We start from the raw sequence: 17,046 nt of genomic DNA, 5'->3' as shown, positions 1-17,046 counted from the left end.
TAAATAAATATTTTTTAACATTTAAATTATTGATCATTTGTTTTTTAAAAAATAAATTTAAGTTAGAATTAAAGATATAAAAAATGATAGATTAAAAAAAAAAGTCTAAGTCCAAGCGCTCAATTGATGATAAAAACATAAAAAGATATATCAAATATATGTTAGGAGCATAATCAAATTTTGAAAATAACATGTGTGAGTGAAATCGAGTTTTGTTATTCAGTTAGAGCTTGTTAATTATTACAAGGATATCAACGGGATATTAGGAATGTATTTGAAGAATATTAGAAAGATAGTACAAGCTGTAATTTGAATAGTAGAAGATATATATATATATATATATATATATATATATATATATATATATATATATATATATATATATATATATATATATATATATTTGAAATTAGTTTTCAATCTTCACTATAGCTTGTTAAACGGTTAAATATATACTGTAAAATATTTAAAAGAATATAATAATTTAATATTAATAAGTATCAATTAGTAGTATAATTCAATTTTAGTTTATATTCATGAGTATTAATAAATACAAATCAATTTATATTCATTAAATTTTTGTATGCAAGGAAATGAATTTCAGAAAAGCAATTTAAAACCGGAAATATTATTTCAGTTTTTTGGTTAAACACAAAAGGTCAACTTCATTTGTAAAGATTATTATATTCAACCAAAAATGAGTTCCTGGTTACATATTTTTGTTCTGTTTAAAAAACAAACTCCGGGCCCGATCAGGCCGCGTAGATGAGGTGGAAAGGAAAAGGACGTTATTTGTTAGGGTTGCAAGATAGAGTCCACGTCTTCACCCTCTTCATTTAGTTTCACGTATGCTTTCTTTCATTTCAATATTTCACGTCACTCCTAGTAATGCCCCTCACAAATAATAAATCTCCTCTCATCCCTTCACACCATATAACCAAAACCCATTCTTGTTACACCCCAAACACCACCACCACTCCTAACACCCTTACCCTAATATTCCTTCAATACTCAATCTTTTATATTGCTTTCAACCCTCAACCATTTCATCCACTGTTCATCAAAAAGAAAAAAAAAAAAACTTCAAAATAACGGACACGTTTTGTGAAAAATAAGAATTCTAAACTTTCGATTTTAACGGCTGTTTTGAGAGTTTACAAACATTAAATCAAACACGCACCTAGAAAGAAATAGAGACCACAAGGCTCCAACCGAAAAAGATTGAATCTTTGATCAGGCCCACGATGTCGAACAGGATAATTCTCCGGCAGGCGGGTGGGTCGACGAACCGGCGGCAGCCGCTGCTGCTGCAGCGGCGTCCCTCGAAGATGGCGACGCGCGTGGGGGAGGTGGTGGGCGGCACGGCGGCGGAGTGCGTGGCGGTGTGCTGCTGCTTCCCCTGCGGCGTGGCGAACTTCCTCCTCCTGGCAATCTACAAGGTCCCTGCGGGGCTGTACCGGCGAGTGCTGAAAAAACGGCGGCACCAGAAGATGCTGAAGGAAGGGCTGCGGAAGCCCACGCGCCGCCACTGCTCGTGCGGGTGCTGCGACGACGTTAGCGGCTCCAGAATATACCCCATGTGCGCCAACGACGCCGTTGACATCAAACGGCTACGTTCGACGACGACGGAGCTTGATAACAACGATGACGCCACGCGCGCGCTCGAGAAGGAGATGTGGGACCAGTTTTACGGCACTGGGTTTTGGAGAAGCTCTTCTAACAGAGAAGTCAGAGAAGAAGAAGTAAAACCCTCCCAAACGCTCCCTTCTTCAAATATTAATGTTCTTGTTCCCAATCCTCAGCCTCAGCTTTTTGCTTCAAGTTCAAGTTGAACCCTACTACATACACAATTTGTATGCGCAATTTTAATTTTTCATTATTGAGAATGCAATTTTGAGTTTTTGGGTCTTGTTTTAATGTTCATCACACTCAACTTGTTCGTATTTGGTTTTGATGACTTTTTTTTCCCCCTTTTCTGCTGGTTTTTGTTGCGTTTTCCAATTGGGCTACTTTGTGTAAAATTTTATTTAGAAGAAGTATAAATTTTAAATAAATTTATTGTCATTAATTAAATTAATTATTTTTTTTAATTTTAATAAATTAAGTAATTGAGTTGTGCTGGTAGATGAATGTATTGAAGATTATTCGATTCAATTTCCTTTACGAACTTGTGGGTGTTGGAATTTCTGTATATATATTATTCTTTAGAAGGGAGATACAGAAGATCCAGTTTCATTGATTGATATAGATTGATGCCTTACTCGAATTTGTGAACTCATACGCTCCAGACCTAGGATACTAATTTCTGTTATATTTTTTTAGTCTTTTAAAGCATTTTCATCTGGGTGTTTATCTCACTTTTTTATTCAAGTTGGAAGTACTTCTCAAGTTGGGTGTTTATCTGAGTTTCATGTATTTTTATGAAGTAGTGAATGATGAAAGAATATAAGGATGCAAAGTTATATGAGAGACTTATTTAGTGAAATTTTTACAGTAATTTTAATTTTAATGGCCAGGCTGATTTTTAAATTTATGACCTCATATATTTTATCTCAACCTCTTATGACCAGACCAATCCTAACGAGGCATGTAGTTATTTAAATTATATATATGTGTGTGTGTGTGAGAGAGAGAGTAGTAAAATTCATTTAAGAGTCGCAAAAAAGTTAAAAAAAAAAACGGTGGCTTGCTGAATGTAAGATTGAGTTAATTAATTATTTTATAAGTGTAACACACTAAATTAAAAAATGTAACACCATACAATTATTTGTCGTGGAAGCTGAAGTTAACATTGATGTAGTAGGTAGGCTGCTTGAAGGAATTTAAACTCAAGGGATTAAATCTTAAAAAATTAGACGAGAGTAAAATGGTACTTTAGCTTTAATTTTAATTCCACCATTATTGCCTAATAAATGATTTTATTATTGTGGGCCTTATGGGTTTTAATTTTACAATTACACCTATGTTATATAGTACGTTTTACCTGCCGCATGTTGATTGGGGGTACTAGCTAGTAAGTCATAACCTATAAGATTAGACTATCAGAAAGGTGTTGAAAAAAAAAATAGATATTGTAACTTGTGAACAAACTGTCAGTTTCGCAAATGGAGACCAAATTAGGCGAGATGACGAACATGTTTTTTCGACGTAATTAATTTGAATGTAATGTGTGTGGATGAACTGAGACACTGTATAGATAGAGCAATAAAGGGATCAGAATCCAATCCATGAGACCCTTGAGTTAGTAGTACAGGCTGCAGGTGCTTCAAATGGAGGGGGTCCGCGGGTGCTAAACGTCCACGTTATACCATTTGTCTCCCTGTGAGATAGGACCTTGTAATTTGTCTAGAGACATGGATACCACTTTTCCTTTGTACCATTCCAATTTTTCTTTCTTTGTTCTCCCCAATGTTCTTCTTCTAAGTTTCCCTCCCAATTATTCTGACACATTGTTTTGGACTGTACCAGTTAGGGGCCAATGGGGATTCAAAATAATAACGCTGGGATACTAATATGGGTAAAAATGCAGATCTTGTGGCAATGATTCAGTGATAGTTGCCATCCAATATTACTAAGATTATTTGATGGATCCAGCTTCATTCATAATACTGAGACTTGAGAGATGCTGAGTACAAGGGTCCACAACATGGTTAAACTCTAGACATTAAATGTGACCAGTGTGTTTCATTGAGTCCTGGAAACAGAAAATTCAATATATAGGAGAAAAGGGTAATTAAGAAAAGTGAGTTATTTGTCAATAGTACTCGATTCTTTGGCAGGAATTAGAAATAAATTCGCCAATAGGCTGTGTTTGGATTTACAGTAAAAGAGTTTCGAAAGTATGTCTAACAGTAAAATGAATTAGATGTTATGTTTGATTATCTCTCAAAAAGTATGTTTGAGAGTAACTTTTGTTTGAAAATTCAATTTGAGAGATTTGTGATGGTTTTACAAACTTTGTAAACTTAAATTTAACCTAAACTTAATGCTTGCTAGCTTGATTTGCAATTAAAAATATTACGACACATATTTCAACGTAAAATCAATAAATAAAAGCAATAAATATAAAAACAAGAAATTTGATTCGTTGGCAAAAATTACTTTTTAAGTCGGACTTAATTTTATAATAGATTCTCAAACAACATACTTTACTTCAATTCCATGTACCTCGTTCACTTTTGTATCCATGTCTCTTCAGTGCTATAAAACATTATATAAGCAAACGTCGCATATTAAAAAAGAGTGGTAATTTATTTATTAACTAAGTTGATATTAAACTTTACTTGAATCGTATTTTAAATTGATCACAAGTTTTTTTCTCGTAGATGAATTTACGAATAGATAGTTTACAACTGCTGATGCAATTGAAATTGATATTTTCACTAGTTTTTTGAGTGTCAAACTCATCCAAGCAAATATAATAAAAAAAATTAATAATTTATTGACAAATGGTGTATAATATCACTGGATGACATGATCTGGCACAAATATAATCAATAAATTGAACGGGATTGTGATGGATTCAATTTATATATGATAACATGGGCCAATGCTTCCAAAAGTATTTTCCATGCATGCGTGAAGCATTCTGAAACTCATCTATTTCAAGCCACGTATTTGAACGAAAGAAAAAAAAAATCTTACGGAAAACTAAAATATTCACGACGATTTTGCTTCTTTATTATTTGATTTTATGCAACAGCTGTACCTTGTTAATTCTAGAAGGGACGATGACTTAAAAACTTAATTGCCAAAACCAATGACATTAAAGAAAAAAGAAAAACCAAATGCACGCATATATTAAAAAAAATAAAGCATATTCAATTATAATTAACCAATGAAAGTGAAGAATGAAAAAGACAAGAAACAATTCGAAGGCAATCGATGGAAAGGGATACTGCTAGCAATCAAGTTCTAAAAGAGGTTTAAAAATTATTGCATCTATTTTTTTTAGCTTCTACATTGAACACATACTTACTTTTGAGTGTCTTAGAGCTTGTTTGGAAATCAACTGAAAAATTACGTTTGAGATAAAAATAATTTTATCAACAAATTAAAATCTTTATTTTTAAGTTTATTTTTTTTTATCCATTGAATTCTAATGATACTATTTAGTGTTTGTAATTGGACAACCATAAAATCCCTCCTTTCAGACAGCTACTGAAGTGTCTCTCTGGTTGAAACCTGTAAGCTAGCTCCTGTGACCTCATTATTTTCAAGCAGAACAATTTTAAAATCTTATATATTCAAATTTACTACAGACATTTTTTAATTAACATTAAATTTTTAAAATACAAATAAATTCATTTTAAAAACTATTTTTGCTCGAAATTAAGTTTGTAAAATTAAAATGACCTAAAAGAAACTTACTAATGGCACTAAAATTTACTCTCTCTCTTTTTTTGCACAGGATTAAAATTTACTTGTTTGCGTTGAACCGAGAGAATGAAACTGTATACATTTTATCAATTTACTATTTGGCCTTTGCGCTAAAATCCTTTTTTTCCAGTGATTTGATCGGTTGTGGCATACCGTCACAGTTATGTTAATGGTCCATTTTCATGAAACACTTATTTATTCCCTTAACAAAAAAAAATATGACTGGTATCTTTTACTGTTCTGCTCATGCGCTGACCTCTGTTTGATATGCACCAATATCACACGAAACCGATCCATGTTTTTAACTTTTGGCTATTTCGGTTATCAGCCTTTTCTTTCTCTTTCACTTTTTGTGCGTATTTATACTAATTTATATTTGTTATTCACCAGCAAAAAACATGGTTTAGTTGCTGAAAGAGACATGTAAGGTTTTCTGTCCCTGTTGAGAGTGTAGGTTTTTTCTTTTGTAAAAAAGAAAAGAAAGTAGAGAGAGAGAGAGAGGAATATATTATACATGTGTGCATACTTCATCCTCTAACTAAAAATAAAATATTAATATTAAAAAATAATTTATATTTATAAATAATAAATTAAAAATGAATTCATTTTTATTTAAATATTATATCAAAGCTTAATTTAAGTATTTGATTACGATTTTATGATGTATTTTCAAGTCAAGATAGAATCCTTGAATAAAAATCAATGATACAGATTAATAGACCAAATCTAGGGTTGTCAATAAGGGTCGGTCTGGCCCGTTTTGGCTCGGCCCGCTTTTAGCTCGTCATAAACGGGCCAACCCGACTCGGCCCGCTAAGCAAAACGGGCTATCTTTTCTAGTCTGGCCTGTTTCAAGCTGGCATGCTTGGCCCGCGAGCCACTCGCTATCCTGTCAATTTATTTTTTTTCTTCAGATTTTGTATTGTCCTTTATCGTTGTTAGTAACATCAATTTAGCATTGTCCTTTATCGTTATTGGTAACATCAATTTTGAATCTAACTCTTGTCTCTTTATAATTTTTTATAACTAAAAATAATAATATACTAGTAGTAAGCAATAAAAGAATAAAACCTATCACAAACTTCAATATCTAGAATCTAGATGACCTTATCACCTTGTGTGCCTCTAATCCACATCAACAACATTGGATGCACCCTTGAAAGAAGTTGTCTTCACAATTGAATCTTCATCAAACAAATCATCATCATCTATAAAAAAAAGTGAGAAGTGACAAATAATTACCAAAATAATATAAAATAAATAATAATTACTTTGCTCTCGAAGTCCAATCGAAGACATGAGGCTGATGGGGTTTGAAATCGAAAGGGAAGGGTGAAGGCTCAAGGTCAAGGGTGAGGGTCTTGAGAGAAGAGATTCAAGAGAATGAGAAATGAGATTCAATTCAAGAGGTTGTGAGGGTCTGGTTTGGCTTGCGTGCGTTTGGGTCATTTGGATTACGAGAATGCGTTTGAGTCATTTCAGAGTTCATAATCTATTTTTTTTATATAAAAAAACACTAGCCAACGGGCTGGCCCTCCCCGGCCCGCCTCTAGCCTGTCGGGCTTGCAGGCTAAACGGGACGAACCTAAATGGTTTACGAGTCTCAAATTCCAGCCCAGTTCAACTTTTTTGGAGAACGGGCCGAGCCAGCCTATCATACTTGGCCTGATTTGACACCCCTAACCAAATCCATTCACTTAGGTAGTGATATTGCTACCATTGGTACCACCATCATTAGCAGTGATAGCAATATCGACAATGACAATAATTGTGACGATAGGTGTGATATCAATGACAATATCAATAAAGAGATCATGTGACAACAATAATAATAATAATGTTCCACCAACCTAAGTGAATTTTCAAGTTGATATTTTAATCTCAACATTCATTTTCATTTAATGAACAAGATTCAACATTATCTTTCTCACCTAAAAAAATCAAATAAATGTCATCATTTAATTAGTGAATACTCCTGTAAATAGTATTTTTTTTTATGAGGTCACAAGTGTAAAACACAAGAAAATGAAAAAAGAGAAGTTGAATTATGTTTTAGGAATTTTTCACAAAAGATGTATTATCTTATAAAATAGATGATATGAGATAGACTTATTAAAACACAATTTCATCTATTTCTTTTAAAAAATGTATACACATAATAATTAAAGAATTATACAAAAGAAACCAGTAATAGTATTATTTATTAAATATTAAATAAAAGTAATCAATTAAATTATAATGTACCCTTGTGTTAGAGTATTGGATTTGTTTATTTTTTTTACATGAGGTTACAACTAAGAGAGACCGTGCAACAGTCTTGTTTAAACTTATTTTTCAAATAAAAACCTTTTTTAAAAAATAAAAAAGTATATGTTTTTTTTTGTTTAAACTATTTTTACGTAAATAAACTATATTATGTTTTTTTAAAGTAATTTCTGTCTACTTCTTAAAAAAATACTTTTTAAATGGTTATTTAAAAAAGCTTACTCAACATTATTTAAATCGAATAAGATTACTATAAATAACAAACTCACTCAATGGTATTTTTTTTAATTAATTTAACATAATTGTACAACCAAATCTCTTTTCTTGAATATTAATGCAAGCACTAGTACTGAATTTATTAAACTATGAAATATAAAGTATAATAGTTGATAGCATGAACACGAAATCCGTATATAGATATTCTAAGATGTGATTGGTCATAACTCATACGTATTACTCTTAAAACAGGTTTTTTTTTTCTCTCACTGAAAATGATTTTTTTTAAAATTAATCTCGTTCTCATCCTAATCTTGATGATTGCTTTCTGCACTTCTATATTGCTTCCTGCACTCTTAATAGAATATTTTGTAACCTTCCAGAATGGTTATTCAGGAAGTCAAAAAGGGAGCATATTCTAGAATGTAATTTTACATTTCGAAATGAACATTTCATAAAAAAAAAAGCGTCATGGAAAGTAAAAAAAAATAGCCCCTAATTTTAAGTCTGATAATAATCAACTTGTCTGTTGATTTGGGTCCAACAAGATTCCAAGCAATAACCAAACCTTATTTTGGATTAGTAAAATACATATTTTTTGGGCCATCGAATAACTTGTAGAAGGACCCCACTTCAAAATAAGTTTAAAATGATATATTTACTTTGTGGAAATAGAAGTCATCTCCAAAAATGAAGAAGTTGAAGGTATTTTATTTATCTCTGTGCAGTTCCGATGAAGGTGGGTTAACAAAGACAAAAATAAAAAAATGTTGTTTCAAAATGGATAATATAATATGATTTATATTGATTTAATTGTTGAATTATATCTACATGATAATTGTTTGTGTCAAATTTTATTAAAATTAAATAATAATAAAAAATCAAATAATTTATGTTTTAGTATATATATATATATACACCTAACTTTTTTTATGTGTATTATTGTTTAGCACATGAACTTATAAAAGATGTTTTAAAATTAAAGTTCGAATATACTAACATAATATCAATGAATTTATAAATATATATAATCTCCTGATTTTTATATTTAATAATTTGACTCTATAGAAAAAAATTGATTCACGCTAATTAATTAATTAATTACATTTAATTGTATTAATTTTAATTAAAAATAATTTTTTCTTCAAAGTATCATTGAAACTTAGAATTAGAAATAAAAAGGAATTATTGGAATTAAAATTTCAATTAAACGAAGATTATTTTAAAATAATAATATTAAATATGATAAAATTAATTAAAAATTTCTTACATTTAAGTATAATTAATTTTTTTTTCTTGATACAGGGAAAGAAAGTATTGAATAAGATGGAAAGAGAAGGAGGTGATATTTGGGGAACACAAAAATAAGTGCGTCCAACGGAATATAAAGCATGAGAAAAATGCCCTCCCCTCTGGTGTCTCTGATGCGGTTGGGAGTGGGGACAGGGAGGGTTTGTCATTAGGTAAAGGTAAAGCAGCACAAGTGTCATTCATTTCTCTGCAATGGATATGGATCTCTAGCATTCGCATTCATCCCCTCCTTTTCTCCATGCCTCCGTCTTCACCCGTTATTTTCTTGTCCTGAATGCATTCCCAGGTATCCATTCCTTCCCTAAATTCCTATTGCAAACACTTTTTATTTTATCCGGGGTTGCTTTTGATTCCGTCCTTACTCCTTACATATGATCATCCTCTTCCTTTGGTATTTTACAGTTTTATTTTTGTCATGTATACGTAAGAATGAATAGCGACGGTTTTCTACCGCCTTAGATATTCCATCTTATATTTTATGGATAATTCATAATTGTTAACGAATTGATCCAATGTTCCACCCATACTTCCGAAACGGGATTTTTTTAATCATCAAATAAATTCAGACTCCCAGAAACTGCATTTATTATTACATTTTGGGTTGATATTGAGTTTGTTTTATTTCATTTTTAACAACAGTTGTTCTTTATTCTCTGGTGAACTTTCTATTAGCTGGACCCTTTTTTTTTTACTTTATCATCTGTGTTGGATTGTGGTTGGGATAGATGATTGAAACGGTGAGATTATGAACTTAGCTCAAACTAGATGGGAGTTTGGCAAAGTAGAGTAGTAATGCGATGCATTATTTCCTTGTCAGCTTTCTGCTTCAGTAGGTGACTTCGGGTAGAATCTGGATTTTACATTTACTTATTGAAATGAATTTTGGATAATGAATCTAAATGGATTTCCTTTTGTGTTTGTTCACAATATTGTGCATTCAAGAGCACCACTTGCACAAGCAAAGTATTGCATCTGACTCTGAGGTTGTGGGCTGATATGTAGAATGTTGTAGAGATGGAAGGCAAGACAGAAATTCGTATGACATCAGCTGCTGCCTTTGTTGAAGGGGGGATTCAAGAATCCTGTGATGATGCTTGCAGCATATGCCTTGAGGAGTTTTGTGCAAGTGATCCTTCGACGGTAATATCCACTTTTGTGTCTCGCAATTGTCGTTTCTCAAATATATTGAAAAGCAAATCCAGCTTATTTGAAAAAAAAAATTGCTTACTTTTTTTCTTTCTCTTGCTTTTTTCAGGTCACTACCTGCAAGCATGAGTTTCACCTGCAGTGCATTCTCGAATGGTACATCTTAATATCCATTAATTTTTCTCTCTCTCAAATTTCAGACTTCTATTCCTGTATATTTTCCCAAAAATCCCTCTAACGCAAGCTTGACTTCCGTCAATGTCCCATGTTGTAATTTCCTTCAATTTTAATTTCTAATTGAATTTTCTTTAATGCATAAAATCCATTTCCCCTCCTTTTCCCATCATATTCACACCAAGCTCAGTATAAAACATATCATAGAACCTTCAAATTTACCTTCACCAACAATATCTGGGTTTCGGTGCTCATTAGAAGTGAAAGAACATGGAAGTAAAATCCTACCAGTATGGATGAAAGATACACGTGAATTTCAGCTCCTGCATAAAAACATAATCTCTAGTGCCTTATAATGATGGAGTGTTCGTGGAAATCATAATTTCATTGACTTCTTTGGTTGCATGAATTGGAATGCTGACCTATCTTTTGGTTCTCCTGACTTTCATCAATGTTAAGGCCATTCAGACTGGTTATGACTTGTGATCTGAGATTAGACTTTGCTGACTGTTTTGGCTAGAAAATCAGTCAACTGGCCTATAGTTTTGTAGTATGGATTTGAGTGGGAGGAGGGAGGGTCTTTTCGCTGTTGAAGATATTCTTGTTATATCTGTATTTCTTAATAGCCAATACCTTAATGGCCTTAAAGTTTCTCTTCTCATAAACAAAAAAATTGGAAGAATATACTCTAGCAATTGTTAATGGCTCTTGTTTCTAGGTGTCAGAGAAGCTCCCAGTGTCCTATTTGCTGGCAACCTATTAGCTTGAAGGATCCTACTAGGTTGGTTATTATTTTGCTCACAAGATCTATGCTATCATTCTGTTGTTGATTGTGTAATTAAACTTTTATGCATTTTGTGGCAGTCAAGAATTGTTTGAGGCAGTAGAGCAGGAGAGAAGCTGGAGGGCTACCCCTTCAAGAAATGCTGCTATTTTTCATCACCCAGCCTTTGGTGATTTTGAATTGCAGCATGTCAGTTACCAATCTCCGAGTGTCTATTTGATTGTCTTATGTCTTAAGCACACAAAAATTCTTTCATTTGTTTATGTTAGTACTTTTTTTAAAAAAAAAAATCATTCTGCAGTTGCGCATGAATGCAAATGATGCTGACTTTGAAGAGAGAATTATTCAACATTTAGCTGCTGCTGCAACGATGAGGAGAGTGAACCAGCTTGGTCGGAGGGAAGGGCAGCAAACTCGTTCATCACCTCATGTTCATCCACACTTCTTAGTGTTCTCTAATCAGCCTATTGCGCCTTCATCAGGTCTTGATCCAGTTTCCAGAGGGGAAAATGACCCAACAGCAATTCCTAATAGAAGTCCATCTGCCCCAATAACATCTGATGGAAATGAAGCATCGCAGCAGATCCTGCACCTTCAAACTCAAAGCTCTTCTTCAGCTTCTGGATCTCCTGTCATGGCTACAAATCGCCAAGGAATTTACTCTAATGATAGGTCATTATGGCATTATTATTTATTTGCATAAATCATTCTCCTCTCCTTGATATTATGTCTAGAAATTGGGCTTACTCAGCCCACAAAACTGGCTTGTAAGGCAAGGATTGCCCTTGCCTTATAAGGATTACATTGACCATATCCTAGTTGATGCGGGATCTCAACACACCTCCTCACGTGACTCATGTCCAAGACTGGACATCTGGAGACTGGAGTGTGGGCAAATGTGGGTGGCCAAATAACAACAATTCCTTCACCTAGCAATAGACATCTAGAGTGTAGACAAACACAAGTGGCTCAATAATAGATCTAAGATAAATTCTAAATAGCATCTTAGGATTTAGACTTAGGCCCTAACTTGCTGGTGGCCAAATAATGAATGTAGAATAAACTTTGATGTCATCTAAGAATTTGGGATTAAGGTTTAAATCTACTCCACAAAACCAGCTTATAATGCAAGTACTGTCTACACCTTTTAAGGACTACATTGGTCATACCTCTTGATGTTAGATCTTAAGAAAGTGGTTACTCGGCACACCTTCTTTCCATCTTGAAAAGCTACTAAAAGTTCATTTTGTATTTATATAAAATGCTACAACTAAATCCAAAGTGTTGTCATGCCTAATAGATTAATTATCTGATTTTTAAACTGTTAATTTCTTATCTCAGTTATGATTTTGTCAGAGCTCCAAGTCTCTAACAAATTGTAATGTATTTCTGTAAATATGATAGAGTTTTGTGTAGATTTTTAATAACAGAGGTGCACAATGAACATAAGGAGGGCAGAGTAATTTACTCAATTTATTTTCTTGGATCAGTTATTGGTTGGGGATTATTGGAATTATACCCTGTGCATTTATTTGCTTGCAGAGGCTCTACTGCTCGTTCTTCTCCAGTGGTCCAAGATAGAGCAGAATCATCTGAATTGCAGTCATTTTCTGATTCTCTGCGGTCCAGACTTAATGCGGTGTCCATGAGGTATGGTTTTCTAAATTATAATGAATGTGAACTGTATTGTCTAGTTAGCTTATCTGATATTAACCTATCTTGTGACTAGATACAAAGAGTCAATCTCAAAGGGCACTAGGGGATGGAAGGAGAGGCTGTTCTCGCATAGTTCTTCCATGTCAGAACTTGGTTCAGAAACAAGGAGGAGAGAGATGAAAGCTGGAATTGCTAGTGTATCCCGATTGATGGAATCCCTTGAAACTAGTGAAAATAATAGAGCTGTGGGTACTTCTTTGTCAAATCAAAATCATATAGAGGATAGTTCCATGGGAGGGGTGAGCAACCAGAACAATGTTGAAGCTAGTGGAGAGAAATCTTCACATGATGACAATACTCCAGCTGCATGTTCTGCTAGTTCACATTTAAATTGAGCTCTTTTTTGTTTCTGTTAATTCATCTTTCCTCAGCATCTCATATTTGAAGGTAAGCTTTGATCTTTGTCTAAACATTCAGAACAGAATTAACAGATCTGCCTTCCATTTATTAACTAAATAGCTGCTTTGGTTCCTATTATAGATGTCACCAATAGCTGTTTTGCTTTAGTTTGAGAGCCCTGTCTCTCCTCAACACCTCCCCAACTGTCAAAATTGATCCCCTCTCTACATTACAACATGGTTTCTCTACATTTATTCTCTTCTCTTTATTGTAACTAACCTGCCCCTGTTTCCATATTCTTTATTCAATATTCAGCTAACACAACAGAGTTGGACCCCTCTTACACTCTCTACTATAGATTTATTAACTGGGGGGCCTAACAATACTCTTCCCCTAAAAGACTCACCTTGTCCTCAAAGTGAAAGCTTGGGAACTGCTGCTGCATGAGGCTGAATAAATATAAAAAATCCTTGGAAATGGGTATATCATGCCAATGAATGAGGACTTCTACTTCTCTTGAAGCATTACTATGGGCAATCAGGACTGATTCGGGGCTGACTTGTAATTCCATGTCATCTGTTGAGTGTCGATGCTGAAGGAAGAGGTTGAACTGCTGTGGAAGGGGTAACCGCTCTCTAACAATGAGATATGGAATAACAGGTGAAAGGAGCACCCTGTAGGCAGTTGTACTTGCTAAGCTACTTGCCTATTTTTTTTTTTTTCTTTCTAATTTGACAAAGGACCATAGTACCTTGGTCCCAACTTCTCACACCTTTTTCTTGCCAAAGTTTTCATCTGGTAAGGATGTAACTTAAGGAATACTCAATTTCCTTCCTCAAACTGTACTTCTTTTTTTGTCAGCCTGGACCTTCATAGAATCTTGGGTCCTTAAAAAATTGGTCCTCAGCTCTTATAGAATAGAATCTCTGTCAGTCAACAGCTGCTTGACATCTTCTATCTTTGAGGCTGGCTGCATCCCCCTAAAAATGAGAGGAAGGTCCTATCTATATAGTGTCTTGAAAGGTGTAAGTTTTGTGGAACCAATATGGTTAGTGTTGAACCAAAACTTAGCACAAGCTTACCATTCCCTCCACTGTTTCTGTTTATCACTAGTGAGACACCTTAGGTATTTTTCTAAACACTTATTGATGGTCTCCATTTGCTCATTTGTTTGAGGGTGATGGGCTGAGCTCAACTAACTTGGTGCTAGCTTGATTAAATAATTAAGTTTAGAATTGTTGAAGAAATACCTTGCCCTGGTCAGAAATAATGGTGTAAGGGAACCATGTAATCTGGTTATCTCTTGGACAAATTGTTTCACTATGTCTCTACCTGTGAATGGATGACTGAAAGGAATGAAATGGAAGTACTTGGTGAAAATAGTCTACCACCACTAATATCATGGTATCTTTTCCCATTGATTTTGGAAAACATTCAATTAAATCCAATGAGATGTTGTTCCAAACCCAAGTGGGAATTGGTAAGGGCTGCAATAACCCTGCTGGTGACAGAGATTCCTGCTTATTTCTTTGGCAAGTGTCATATGCCACCACGAATTTTTGAACATCTGGAAATGAACCAAGAGCAATGGGAGCTTGTTTGAATCTTTAGATAGCACCTACCTCTTCTTGGAACAATTCATTACCCTGCAAGACAACCCAGATGTAAGACCTAAGAATTCTTGCAACCTTCTTAGTTCTCATCTCCTTAGGTATTGGCCAAGCAACCATTACTTCCAGCTTTTTAGGGTCTGCAGATACTCCTTTTACTGAGATCATGTGTACTAAGTATTCAAACTTCTTGCAACCAAAACTGCATTTTTTCCTGTTGGCACCAACTTTGCTTCCTTAAAGGTTTGTAGGACTATCTTCAAGTGTTTCTCATGCTTCCCCTCATTTATACTATATATAAGGATATCATAGGAAAAAAAACAAATTTGCATAGGAAGGGCTGAAGTAACTCAGTCATCAAAGCTTGGAAGGTTGAGAGAACATTTGTCTATTAGGATATCATCGGAAAAAAAAAATTGCAAAGGAAGGGCTTAAGTAACTCATTCATCAAAGCTTGGAAGGTTGAGAGAGCATTTGTCAAACTAAAAGGCATCACTAAGAACTCATAGTGTTCTTCATGATGAGTACCAAATGCTGTCTTAGGAATAATTTGGTGATAACCAGATTTGAGAAAGCCATGGCAGCACCCAATTCATCTAATAATTCATCAATGATAGGAATGGGAAATTTATTTGGGATTGTAACCTGAGATAGTCATCACAAAACCTCCATCTGCCCCATCCTTTTTTTACCAAAATCACAAGGCTTGATTAGGGGCTACTGCTTGGTCTAATGATTCAAGCCATCAACATGTCATTAATCGTTTTCTCCATTTTATTATTCTGATAATGGGGTAACTTGTAGGGTCTTAAATTTGGAATTGTTGCTCCTTGAGGACTATGATAAATGAAGTCCAAATCCTATTGTATCTCCTAACCTTGTATCAACAAGGTCAAATTAGGACATTTAACTCTAGAATTTGTCTTCCATCACCATCTTCCACATGAAAGGGGAGATCTCTATAGCCTTCAATTCCATTTCCAATGCCAATTCAATTGAATTGGTACCATGAGTCACAGATTTTGAGGCCTTTTTTCCTTCCTAAATTTTCAGAAGATCAAAAGATGAAGCTATGATAAATTTTTGTTGTGTTAGTTCTGTAGTGTGATATTTGAGTTTAGCATGATAACTGTTTTGTGGACGCTGTTAAAACTAAAGAAAATGATCGATTATTATCAGAGCAGAAACTTAATATTGGGCGTGTAGCGTATGTGTAAAATTGTTCATTTTACTAACCCTTTGGTGCGTATTACATTTACATATTTGGTCTCACCGGAGGTTTTAACCCCTCCTCAGGTAACTTTCTCCAGACATGACATGCTGAGGAGCAGATGCTTCGGAAATAGTCGTGCGGCACTTACGTCGTGGTTTGCAATAAAGATGAAGATATGAAAAACAGTTGTGCTTATAGCTAAAAAGTTAACGTTTCTATGTATATATATTATGTGCATGGAACAGTGAAGAGTTGTACGTATCTAAAGTGTCTGGGTGAACGGATTTATAAACTGGCATGTACTCTGGACATCAATCTATCCGTGGGAGAAAAATGCTATGAAATTCAACAGAACTTGTGCCCGTGATTTGTTCTGATTCTTTTACTTTTCGCTTATCAAATAAATCGATATGAGACGGTGGCAATTAGATTGCAAACATTCCAACTTTTTCACATGCACGGTTACTTGCGGTTGCAGTGAAGAAAATCCTAAACAAATAGTTGTTACAGTTTCTTTTTTGATGGAAAGGTTGTTGCAGTTTCTAATAATTGATGCTATAGGTCAAGGGTTAACAATGTATAAAATCTTAAAATATCAGGCGTTGATATTTGGTAGAAAAATAGGGGAAATTCAACTCGTATTTCCCGAGGTTTCTTAAATGATAATTGCCCTTTCTCTAATTTTTAAACTGACATCTACACACTTTGTTTTTTTGAACTGCAAATTTTTTAATTACGCCCAATCAAGATGTGCCAATGACAGGACCAAAAAAGAAAGAACACCAGCAAAAGCTGCGTACAGGAACATAAGCAACCAAATACAAAATAAACCATAACCAGCTACTCCCTACCCGATAATCTTCTACACTCGTATATTTAACAAAGTGACACAT

The 17,046-nt window shown here is 34.0% G+C and overlaps 2 protein-coding genes across 3 annotated transcripts; both read left to right on the top strand.

The window, feature by feature from the left end:
* Nucleotides 1-1,244: 1,244 nt before the first annotated feature.
* On the top strand, nucleotides 1,245-1,832 carry LOC114398875. Its single transcript, XM_028360985.1, has one exon. It carries the CDS (start codon nucleotides 1,245-1,247, stop codon nucleotides 1,830-1,832), a length of 588 nt encoding a protein of 195 aa, XP_028216786.1.
* Nucleotides 1,833-9,205: 7,373 nt separating this feature from the next.
* LOC114400306 (E3 ubiquitin-protein ligase RHF2A-like) lies at nucleotides 9,206-16,520 on the top strand. 2 transcript variants are annotated; one of them, XM_028362710.1, is made up of 9 exons: nucleotides 9,206-9,457; nucleotides 10,114-10,311; nucleotides 10,427-10,473; nucleotides 11,210-11,272; nucleotides 11,356-11,464; nucleotides 11,577-11,947; nucleotides 12,818-12,925; nucleotides 13,005-13,378; nucleotides 16,237-16,520. In XM_028362710.1, exons 2-8 carry the CDS (start codon nucleotides 10,186-10,188, stop codon nucleotides 13,324-13,326), a joined length of 1,146 nt encoding a protein of 381 aa, XP_028218511.1. In that variant the 5' UTR covers nucleotides 9,206-9,457; nucleotides 10,114-10,185; the 3' UTR covers nucleotides 13,327-13,378; nucleotides 16,237-16,520. The 2 variants fall into 2 exon arrangements, with proteins under 2 accessions (XP_028218511.1, XP_028218510.1); XM_028362709.1 differs by having other exon boundaries at nucleotides 9,207-9,457; nucleotides 10,174-10,311.
* Nucleotides 16,521-17,046: the final 526 nt, after the last annotated feature.

This window comes from Glycine soja, chromosome 19, assembly GCF_004193775.1.
Source record: "Glycine soja cultivar W05 chromosome 19, ASM419377v2, whole genome shotgun sequence".
NCBI lineage: Eukaryota > Viridiplantae > Streptophyta > Magnoliopsida > Fabales > Fabaceae > Glycine > Glycine soja.
Note: the sequence above shows the minus strand (reverse complement) of the source record. Positions and strands in the feature narration are given on the sequence as shown.

Coding starts and splice junctions, on each gene's coding strand:
- LOC114400306 (XM_028362709.1), top strand. Junction 10,474..11,209: donor CTGCAGTGCATTCTCGAATG/GTACATCTTAAT, acceptor TCTTGTTTCTAG/GTGTCAGAGAAGCTCCCAGT. Junction 12,926..13,004: donor CTTAATGCGGTGTCCATGAG/GTATGGTTTTCT, acceptor TCTTGTGACTAG/ATACAAAGAGTCAATCTCAA.
- LOC114398875 (XM_028360985.1), top strand. CDS start 1,245: ATGTCGAACAGGATAATTCTCCGGCAGGCGGGTGGGTCGACGAACCGG.